Genomic DNA, 11,624 nt, shown 5'->3' with positions numbered 1-11,624 from the left:
TACTACTTGGTGGAAGAAGGAGCTCAAACAGAGGAAAGATTTTGGTGTGGTACACAGAGGCCAGCCACTGGCTAAACATGAAGCCTGTACTGGAGACCCTGGTCGACAGAGGACACCAGGTGACCGTTTTGATCCCGAGCACATCATTATTCATGAACAGCAGCGAACCCTCTCGCTTCCAGTATGAGCCTTTTAATGTTTCAGTCACACAGGATTTTTTAGAAAGGTTTGTTGAGGAGTTCCTACATTTCAACATGTATGAAATGGACTTCATAAACCCTGTTCAGATTTACATGAAATTTATAGATTTAATGAAGCAAAACATGCAGACAACTTTGAAGTTTTTGGATGGGGTAGTGAAATCAGAACGCATCATGAAGAAGCTGAGGGAAGCAAAGTACGACCTGCTGTTTGCTGATCCAATCTATGCCGGCAGTGACCTGACAGCAGACATGCTGGGCATCCCCATCGTCTACTCATTGCGATTCTCAATGGTCAATAACTGGGAAAGGATGTGTGGTCAGCTACCTGCTCCACCTTCCTTTGTCCCTGGTGCTATGAGCAAACTCACAGACAAGATGGACTTCTCAGAGAGACTGTGGAACGCCCTTTTCTATGCTTTCAATGACTTTGTGCTGGAACAAGTTATGTGGAAAGAGGTTGACAAATATTACTCTGATATCAGAGGTGAGAAAGCTACAAAAAAAAAACAGAGACTAGAAAGACATGCAGATTAAAACATACATGAAAATATGTTTTATAATGTTTGTTTTGTACTCCTGTGCTGCTTCAATCAACAGGAACACCCACCAGCGCCTGTAAGATGATGGGTAATGCAGATATCTGGTTGCTAAGAACCTACTGGGATTTTGATTTTCCTCGCCCATTCCTTCCCAACTTCAAATTTGTTGGAGGGATCCACTGCAGACCGGCTAAACCTTTACCAGAGGTAGTATTATAATTTACACTTTCACCCCTAATAATTCAATTAAATTCACTTCAAAAATACTTTACTAATCCCAAACGGACATTACATGTTTTAATAACTCACACATTATTTCTTAAACAGGTGTTGTAGATGTTTATAGCTGTAGACAGGAAGGATCTTCTGTAGTGGTCTGTGTTGCACCGGATCTGGAGAAGCCTCTTACTGAAGACACTGTTGTTCTTTAAATATCTTCTGAAGAGGATGCTCACTGTTGTCCATAATTTGCTTCAGTTTATGAAGAATTCGTCTTTGTGATATAATCTCTAGAGGTTCTAGAGGAGTTTCTAGAAGAGAGCTGGCCTTTTTAAAACAAGTCATTAGCTTTAATACTTTTACCCCAGCAAAGGATGGAAGAACAGATCACACTCTCTACAACAGACTAATAGAAGATATGTAACATCTTGTTGCAAACACCAAAGGACCTAAGCTTCCTTAGGAAGTACAATCTCCTCTCTCCCTTCTTGTAGATGACTACACATTTATGTATTAAGTTTAGTTTGTTGTCCAAGTGAGTACTAAGCTACAGTATTTATCCTCTCAAAACCCACCCGGCACCGGCGACCGTTTTTATAGCGTTTACAACTAATAACTCAGAATGCATGAAAATTACAATGGTACATTTTTACCAATCTAGACATGTTAGACATCATTGGAAAACTTAGATTCTCCACAATTTAACCGCCAAGTTCATTTTATGGACACAGCGAGCTAACCTGACAACAGCCAGATGCATGTCTAGCTCCGCCTAGCTCCACTCACATACATCTGGGACACCGCTCATTGAAAGTGATTTCCCCAACCAAATTTATGGTCTGGCCAATCAGGACGCAGGGCGGGTGTTTCCTGGATGTGACATAGTGGAGAAGCGACCGTGAGATTCCAACAACAATGGCGGCTCGCATCGAGGAAGCAAGCGTTAGCATTGATGCTGCTATTTCTTCTGTGTTGTCCAATCTTGTTTATATATTATAATATTGTTTCATTAAAAGAACATCAGAGAACGGCTTTGAAGGCTCTTCTCACAGCGTCACGGGTTAGCTTCGGTGTGAGTGGTTGAAATAGCACGTCGATAAAGATGACAGACAAGTGGCTTATCCAATCATNAAATAGCACGTCGATAAAGATGACAGACAAGTGGCTTATCCAATCATATGCAAGGAGTTTTGATAAGGCCCAGCCTTCAGTAAAGGCAATTCCTATGGCGGTGTCCCAGATGTATGTGAGGGGAGATAAGCAGAGCTAGACATGCATCTGGCTGTTGTCAGGTTAACAGCGAGCACCAAACCACAATAAACACAGGTACAGCAGCATGTCAAAATGTAAGCATTACAAAGCAGCCACAACAACATACCTTTAAATGCGCCCAGAAGCTGTTTTCTAAACCCAGTCTTCAATTGTTTGTACTCCATTTGTCCATAAGGGTCTATAGAATAAAAGTAATCCAGAATATTCATAATAAAATATTCCATTATGAGAAAATTGCCACATAATGTCTGTTTTTTGACATCAGAAAAGTTAGCCGGTCATAACTAATGCTTAGCATATTTCTAGCAAGACTTCCTTCCTCAAACATTTGTCTGTAATGTTTGGCATGTTTCTTTACATCGTCCTCTTACCTACAAGACAAAACTGTCTGCATCTTTATATGACTCAATTTAAGTCAGGGATAGCCAATGAAGTCTCTCAAGCTCTCCTTGCCTGTCAGCCAGTGACGCCCAGAGTAGAGCGATATTACCCATCATAGAGTCCTGCTGTTATTGGTTAAGACCATGTGGGCTGTTTGACTTTGTGGCCAATGAAATAAGGTTTCAGACTAGTGTTACGCCAATGCCATTTTTTGGCCCCGATACTGATACCCGATACCTGACTGTGCAGTATTTGCTGATACTGATTCCATCTGTTTGAAATTGATGTGTGTGTGTGTGTGTGTACATGAAGAACTGCATACTACTTGGATGTAAAATAATTTCCATCATGGCTTTGTCAAGCTGCTGCCTACCTTTGTGAAGCAGAAAAAATACTAATACAAAGTGAATCCAGAGCTTTTTATTGGCTACCTGGAATGGGTGACAATTGTTACCCAAATATAACTTTTGGCTCTCAAAATGGTATCGGTGTCCTTTTTGTTGGTCCGTGCCGATACCTATACCACCATTTTAGTGCTGGATCAGGGCCCCGCCCGATACTGGTATCGGTATTGGTGCAACACTATTTCAAACCAGCGTAGACATGGCTGGGTTGCATAAAGCAGAGACGTGTTACCGGCTTGCGTAAGAGTGAAATACATTGCTGTGATTGGATCAGTGTGCACAGTTCGAAGCTGGTTACTAACAACGCTCCGATATTTTTGAAGTTTGGACAGTGATTTTGTTTTATTACAAGGCCAAAAGAAAAAACAAAAAAAGCTCAAAAAGGCACTAGGGCTTATTTTAGCTTGAAAAGCAGCAGTTTCACTATTTTTTTTTTATAGATATTTATGTTTTTTTAGGTTTATAGATGTTACATTTTGTTATATGCACTGAAAAAAAGTAGAAAAAACTTGTTTTTATAAATGTTTTGTGACCATAAAAATGCTTCAGTATTATAACATGGGTCAAATAGTTGAGTAAAAGCATTTGGCACAATCTGGCACATTTGGAGAGGTTTGGAGACACTGGTGACACCAAAGGTTCAAAGCCCCACAGCTCTGCAAGTTTTCTAGCTAGAGGTCTGAAATTTTCTGCATTTGTGGTTTACATGATGTAGAACAAATGTAGTATGTAAATGTATATTACAAATGTAGTATACAATGAGACATACCTCACAGTGCAATCTGCCTTGTCTAAATAACAGTGGGTTTGTTGAAGCAGGTGTATGATGGCATCATCAACTCCAACACAGAGGTGATAAGCAAACTGCAGGGGGACCTGATAGCTGGTTGTTCGTTTGCTGAGGTGAACTAACAGAAGTCTCTCTAGGACCTTCATGATAGGGGATTTCAGGGCAACGGGTCTATAGTCACAGAGGACTGTTGGCTGAGACTTCTTTGGTACTGGGACAAGGCAGGAGGTGTTCCACATCCCTGGAAATGTCTCCTGGGTCAAACTAAGGGTGAAAATGGGCTGTAGAATCCCACAGAGCTGCTCTGAACAAGCTTTCAGGACTCTGGGGCTGACACCATCAGGACTTGGTGACTTATTATGATTCAGTCTCTCTAGTTGCCACTTTATTTGACTTCTAGAAATAGACAGGTGAAAGGTGGTGGGAACAGCACCATCTTGTTGAGTTTGTTTCAGTCACTTGTGATTCGTGGTTTATTATTTGAGAAGTATTTCACTGTTCTGGTAGGGTTGGGGTTATCTGCACAGAAGTTTATGTAGTCCGTCACACAGTCATTGCATTGATGTCCTCTCCATGTGGCTGACACAGTGCATCACAATCTGTAGGCTCAAAATAACCTTGCAGGGCTTCTTTAGCTTCCTGTGACCATCTTCTAACAGTTCTTTTTAACTGCTCGTATGGTCAGAATGCCTGGCAGAGAGAGGCTTAAATCAGAGATGTGATCCTGCAGCCACATTTCAGTAAAACACATAATGCTGCATTGCCGGTATTCTGTCTGGCTCCTTGCTAGGGCTTGGAGTTCTTTTAAATTGTTACCTAAAGACCTCACATTGCCCATGATGATTGGTGAAAGAGTTGGTTTAAATGTATTCTTCCTCACTCGTCTCCTTGCTCCTGCAGCCCTGGTGACCCTTTTCAGTTCGGCTGGTACTTGCATAAGTAGTTGAAGTATTATTTCAGCTTTAGAGATATTAAAAAGTTGCCTCCAAAAAAAAAAAAATAAATCTACTTTCTAGGTTTGCTATAGCTATGTATTATAAAGTATCCAAAAAGGACAAACATATAAATAAAATCCTTCCAGTTTCACAGCATTGATCAACAGAGGCGCAAATAATCAGAAAAAGAAACTCCTATCCAAAAATTGAAGGATTCAAGTTCTCTTGAAAAAGTATAAAAGAGTCAAGTTAGCAGAACTACTCCAATGTGCAGCCACCTTAAGCAGTGCAATTCTAGAATTGAAACCATGAATCACATGAACCATAATCTAATAGTCTGACTCAATTAGCATAGTCCCTTAATGAAAGTTAACGGGTCAAATTAAAATGAAAATACTACTGTTTTACAGAAAATTGAAAGATTTGTCCAAAGCTCTGGAGATGCTGGGATCGTGGTCTTTTCTTTGGGATCTATGGTCAGGAACCTCACCACAGAGAAAGCCAACACGATAGCCTCAGCTCTCTCACAAATTCCACAAAAGGTAGGAAAGATCTCCAAATGTCAGCAGATCACAGCTCCCATACAGTTTACGCAATAACATGTTTAGTTTTGCTTACTTACTGTGTCTGCAGGTGCTTTGGAGATATAGTGGAAAAAAACCTGATACTCTGGGCTCTAACACTAAACTTTATGATTGGATACCCCAAAATGACCTGCTTGGTAAGCAAAGTACAACACCAAATTTCACAATGGCTTGAAGCAAATGTTAAAAAAAAAGCAACTCCATTATTAGAGTGATATCAGATCTTGTTACATTTTCCCTCCATAAAAACTTGGCTCTTGAAGAAATGAAATAAGATTTTTAAAGATTTCTCTCACTAACATTAGGAGCTAGTAACAGGGGTCGGGTTAACACACACTGACACTTGATTCTAACCTGTCAAAGTTATAATTCTATCCAGCAAGATTTGGATGGATGGTGCCTGAAATGTTGCTCTCTCTACAAATATAGCATCAAATTACTTATTTGTATTGCCATGTTGGTGTTCTCAATGATCATACCATAACAGATACATTTTTACGTGTTGCTTACTGTAGCTGTAGCTTTTCCTGCACTTTGGCCCAAACAAATGTTTTTTTTCCTGTATAGAATAAAAGTAACTTGGTTACCCAAAAGCATGTGCAAAATTTTTTCAAAAATGTGCCTTTTCAACAAATTATTTCTTTAATCTGGACCCTGTTGTGGTAAAAATATTCATCTGCATTCCAGAAGGAGATAGATTGTTATTATACCACCCTGCATGTTATTATCTTTCTTTGCAAAGATAGAACAAGACAATCATAGCAGCCCTATTAGCTCAATGTCCTGCCCTGTTATGGTTAGACAAAAGTCCATCTCACTAATTTAAACCCTGTGGAAGTTGTGAGAACACAATTAATACAAAACAATTACAAGTAAAATGTAATGTAATAAAGAAACCCTGAAAAAAAGTTTAGCTTGTTATGAGGAGGATTATTTTTATCCCCAACTCTCTCCAATTGGATAAACTACTCCAAAGTGCCTTTTAGACACCTTGTAGCCTTGCAGCACTGAGGCCTGAAATAATGCTTTTATAAGCAAGTAAATCAGCACTCATACATCAATTTGTAAAAGGGAATTATTAGGATATTGACTTTTCTGACCACAACCCTTTGCAGCTACTTCACTAATTTTTCATTCAACATGTAAGTACTGTGCATTCTCTCCATTTAAAAGACTACTTTATTTATTTTATTTTATTTATAGTACACCGCACAATTATTGTAACCCCTATTAAATATTTGCGAGAAAGCATTTAGTTTAAGTTATCTTTTATTGAAGTAGCTTAATCACTGAACAAAAGAGTTTGGAAAATGTTCTTATATCAACGGATAAATAAATAGAAGGTGAAATTTGTTTAACACAATTCCTATGGAACAAGTGTACGTAAAGCATGTTTTAAGTATATATAAGACTTTATTGACAGTGGACAGAGTTTTATAGATATTTAAATAGCTATCCATGTTTAAATGATTTACTGGGGCATAAATAGGGTTTGACGTTGCTCTTATTTACTCTTCAAAATGGGAAATAGGCCAAACAGAACAGAAATCAACTTCTTGCCAAAAGTACTTTCTTGTGTCAGGAACAGTTGGAAAAATCCCTTATACTTGAATTTAAACTTTCAGAAAACTTCAACAATATATGATTTATGTGGTGTCACCGCATCACCTTAAAACATTTTATCTGGAGTGTCAATAACCGTAGAAGTTGCTGTGTAGTATTTATAATACACCTGTGACAACAAAACCCTGGACCTCGCTCCATGTTTTGAGAAAGTAAACAACACACCTGATTGTTCCTATCAGGTCATCCAAAAACAAGAGCTTTCATCACTCACGGTGGTGCAAATGGAGTTTTTGAGGCCATCTACCATGGTATTCCCATGGTGGGCATCCCAACGTTTGCTGATCAGCCAGACAACATGGTGCACATGGCGGCTAAAGGAGCTGCAGTTAATGTGGACTTCAACTTCATGACAACTGAGGCCCTCAGAGATGCTATCAACACCGTCATCAATGACAAATCGTAAGTTATTTTACAAAGTACCAACTTAGTTTAAAGTTTTAGTGACAATATAGTTTGGAAAGTTTTTTTTTATGGTGAAAAAAGTGAAAATGAACAATTTCTGAACGCCGAAAGAAAAAGTAGCCCCCAATTTCCTTTTGGTTTTGAGGATTACTAATAATGCATGTCTTCATATTTTTGCCTCAAAATGTCCTAAGACGTCTTGATGTGCACAAATGTCTTGAGAAGCCTTGTTTCTTCTTATTCGGACATCTTGAAGCGCCTTGGGAAACTGTGATGGCTGGATAAAAATTCCAACTAATGAAAATCTGAAACGCAGTTTTGCAGATGATTAATCCAATCCAAAAAAATCTTTTTTTTTCTTAACCCTGATCCATTAACTCTTTTTGGGGGGTTTCTTCAATGAGCTGTTGAAGATGCTGATGGCTGTAGCCAGAAATGATCTCCTGTAGTGGTTTAATAATGTATCATTAGAAGCCCAAACTACAAAACGTGTCTGATGAAGAGGATTCTTCATAATTTCATGCATTTTATGAGAAAAAACAACTTGTATCAAAAACACACCGAGTTTCTTCAGAGCACCCAAAACTAACTACTATACTAAACTATATTCAGTACAGAAATGTTGCTTTTTGGCCACAAACATGCACAATAATCAAAAGCAGCATATAGAAAAAGGTGATTGTTCACACAGTGCTGTGCCTAGCTTATGTGAAGTACTAAAAAGTGGTGTTTTCTTTCCATTCTATATCAGCTACAAGGAAAATGCAATGCACCTATCCAGGATTCATCATGACAGACCCATGAGTCCTCGGGATGAAGCCGTTTTCTGGATCGAATTCACCATGAGAAACAAAGGAGCCAAGCATCTGCGGGTCCAGGCCCACGAGCTCACCTGGTACCAGTACCACAGCCTGGACGTCCTAAGCTTCCTCCTAACTGTAGCCTTGCTCTTCATTGTCATCCTCATCAAGATATGCAGCCTCTGTTTTAAGAGATGCTGCGGCAGTAAAACGACAAAGACAAAAGCTGAATGAAAAGATGAAGCAAGATTTTGTTTGTCAAAATGTAACCCGACGCCGCTACGTATTGCCTCCTTAAAGTTGTCTGTCAATGAGCAATTGGCCTCTGAAGAAATTACCCCTGAAAGTAACTATGTTTTTATGGTTTACTTGAAAATATTTCACCACTGTTTTCAATGCTGACTCGCACAAAACGTACTGCACAACAGATGCTGGTACTGTAGATAAGAGTTCAATGTTAGAGCTCCAAGAAGATATCTGTATTTTCTGTGGAAACACCACAAAACATGGATTTTACACATGCTAAAAAAAACTGAACAGAATATTCCTGGTAACTGTAAATGTTTTCACAGTCACCCTGATTAAAAATTATATTTTTGCATCAATGCAGCTGGGTGATAGCTGCAACAAATTAATATCTAACTTTAAATGACAGCAGCAAGGCATGGTAGTGACCCGATAAAGTGGCTGCTGAAGCTCAGTTTATTCAGAACTTTACTGTACCATTTTTTATTCATATCTCATTGTTTGCTTTGTAAATTCAGTTAACTAAATTTATCTATCAAATTATAGTTTTTCTAAGCCTTTCCAATGGCATATATATCCAGAGCATGATGTTGCCCTTTCCATGGTTCATTTTAAGGTTAAAATCAGTCTTTTCTATATGTGTGCCTACCTTCACTGCAAAAATTATCTAAAAATGAGTTAAAGTTTCTTTAATTAAGTGTATTTTGCCTTAATTTGAGCAGTTAAATAACATAATCTGCCAATGGAATTATTAATTTTTACTCTTAAAATAAGTGTAAAATTAGATAATTAGATATTATGCACTTGAAATAAGAGACAGCAGTTGTTTTTTCTTATTTTAAATGTAAATTGCCTCATTGCATTAGCAAAGAGTCTCACTTACCTGCTTAATTCAAGAAAAAAAAGAGCTTATTTTAAGAAAAATTGACTTTCATTTTTTTTTTCCAGTGTTGTAGCTGCAAAAATGTTTTTCTTTTCTTTTTTTTTTTAAATCAAGGGAGGATCCATAGTCTGTTGCTACTCCTGTTGCTTTGTTGCTGATGCTACTCGCATCAGTGTTTACGTTCTTCTTCTCTAATAGAAAGGTTTTCCTGAATGCAGTTTACAAAGTAATTCTACATAACTAGCGTGTTGCTATCTGGGAATTATGTTAACACATTTTTTTTTGGATATCTTAAATGTTTGGATTTTATTCCTTTAAGCACCCCCAAGTAAAACTTCAACTTAAATGTCAAATAAACACAACTAAAACTGAGGTAAAGTTTTGTTTACTAAATAAGGATATTATATCAGCTGCATGATGGAGCAGTGTGAGGCACCGCTGCCATGCTTGGGTTAAATTCATGGCCTTAAGGTCTTTCTGCATGCAGTCTGCATGTCTTCCTTGTGCATGCTTCAGTTCTCTCCAGGTTATCTGGCTTCCTTCCACAGTCCAAAAACATAACTGTTAGGTTAATTGGCATCTCTAAATTTTCCTTAGGTGTGAGTGTCTGTGCATGATTGTGTGTCTCTGTGTTGCCCATAAACAGACTGGTGACCTATTCAGGGTGTACCCCGCCTTTTGTCCATAGACTGTTGGAGATTTGTGCCAGCCCCACAATGACACTGATGGATAAGTGGGAGAAGATGGATGGATACATATTTTAGGATATTCAGCACCAGATTCTTTAATAAAAGATTTGTTAGAGAACATTATCAGAAAGCATAACAAAGACCAAGGAACTCAGGAGCTAGGTCGCAGAGAAAGTGCTCTAGAACTTTAAGGCTTTTTAGATGAAAAAACAATATCAATTGAACATCCCAGGGAGGAATGTTCACTTCATTATTGCAAAATAGGCAAGAGTTTGACCAACTGAAAACCTACCAAGACATGGCTGTCCACTTAAACTGACAGTTGAGGCCAGGAAAACATAAGTTGGAGACGCCGATTGGAAAGCCCATAACAGCTCTGGAGGAGCTGCAGAGGTCTGCTCAGGTGGAAGAGTCTGTTTACAGAACACATTGGAGACTTATGTAAATTTAAGGAGATGTGATGGTGTTGCTCATAATAAGGCATATATTAATTCCTGTTTTAGCTATTGCAGACCTGCCTTCTGTAGTGTTCAGAATCTCTCAACCCAACAGTTTTTTCTGTAATTAATTTCAGTTACTCCAACTGTGCAGGTGAACATTGGACACATTTAACTTCTGCCTAACTTTTCTACTGGGAACTTTTCGTGTTGACACATTTTTCTTTTCTCTTTTCTAGCAGTAAGGAGTCACTGAGCTAGTACAAGCATTAGCACTACTGTGGGTTCATTCTCTAAATCTCTTCCTCTTTGCTGCTCTATGTGTCCGGTGATAAGTTATATCTCTAACTCTTTAATGATAATATGTGGAATAAGCGTTCTATTTTTTTAGCTGGGTGTCAGAGCTACAGTTCCCTGCCATGTAGTGTTACTCCAGCAGTTCCTGAACAGCTGTGGTCCTAGGATGGACAGGTGGCAGAGAGTAAAGTGTAGTCCTAGACCCCCTCCCAATGGTCAACACCAGCCTGTCTACATTTCTAACTAATTTTCTCTGCTCAACGAAACACCCACTAAGAAGTCTATCTCTGGTAATCGGTTCCTCCAAAGTCAGAAACGTTTCCGCTAAAGACACCAGAGAACCAGGTGATGTAGTCAAATGTTTGCTGGGGGCAAGACAAGACAATAAATCTCATCTGAAACTGCTGGCTAAAATCTATACATACTTATACACATACATAGGTTGGGCCTTCATACCATCCCCATGGACTTGGTTTCTAACAGTTTGTGCAAACACATGCACATTTGTGGCCTGCTGGAGTTCATTTTGCAGGGCTCTGGCAGTACTCCTCCCATTCCTCCTTGCACAAAGGCTAAGGTAGAGGTCCTGCTGCTCGGTTGTTGCCCTCCTACGGCTTCCTCCACATCTCCTGGTGAACTGGCTTATCTCCTGATAGCGTCTCCAAGTTCAATTCACACAGATGAAAATGAACTAAGTATCCTAGTTCACTTCTTCAAAAATTAATTAAGCTCAAAAACTTATAAATTTTCTAGTTCATGTTGATTTGGTCAATTAAGCCACGATTCTACAATATAACATATTTTATCAGAATCAGAAATACTTTAATAATCCCAGAGGGAAATTACTTTTGTTACACGCTCCAGATACAGTTTGTGTGTATATATATATATATATATATATATATATATATATACAC

The 11,624-nt window shown here is 38.6% G+C and overlaps 1 protein-coding gene across 1 annotated transcript in view; it reads left to right on the top strand.

Annotated features, from left to right (window-relative positions):
• The window catches only part of LOC107085178 (UDP-glucuronosyltransferase 2C1-like), a 16,971-nt gene extending 7,835 nt beyond the window's left edge, over positions 1–9,136 (top strand). Inside the window, exons 2-7 of the mRNA XM_015375376.1 lie at positions 120–687; positions 801–949; positions 5,154–5,285; positions 5,377–5,464; positions 7,133–7,352; positions 8,107–9,136. Coding sequence (XP_015230862.1) covers positions 120–687; positions 801–949; positions 5,154–5,285; positions 5,377–5,464; positions 7,133–7,352; positions 8,107–8,389 — 1,440 coding nt within the window. The 3' untranslated portion in view covers positions 8,390–9,136. The remainder of the gene's footprint in view (positions 1–119; positions 688–800; positions 950–5,153; positions 5,286–5,376; positions 5,465–7,132; positions 7,353–8,106) is intronic.
• The last annotated feature ends 2,488 nt before the right edge of the window (positions 9,137–11,624 follow it).

Source organism: Cyprinodon variegatus, unplaced genomic scaffold (assembly GCF_000732505.1).
Source record: "Cyprinodon variegatus isolate N-32 unplaced genomic scaffold, C_variegatus-1.0 Scaffold118, whole genome shotgun sequence".
In the NCBI taxonomy this organism is placed as follows: Eukaryota; Metazoa; Chordata; class Actinopteri; order Cyprinodontiformes; family Cyprinodontidae; genus Cyprinodon; species Cyprinodon variegatus.
The sequence above is the reverse complement of the archived record's forward strand: the minus strand, read 5'-3'. Positions and strand labels throughout refer to the sequence as shown.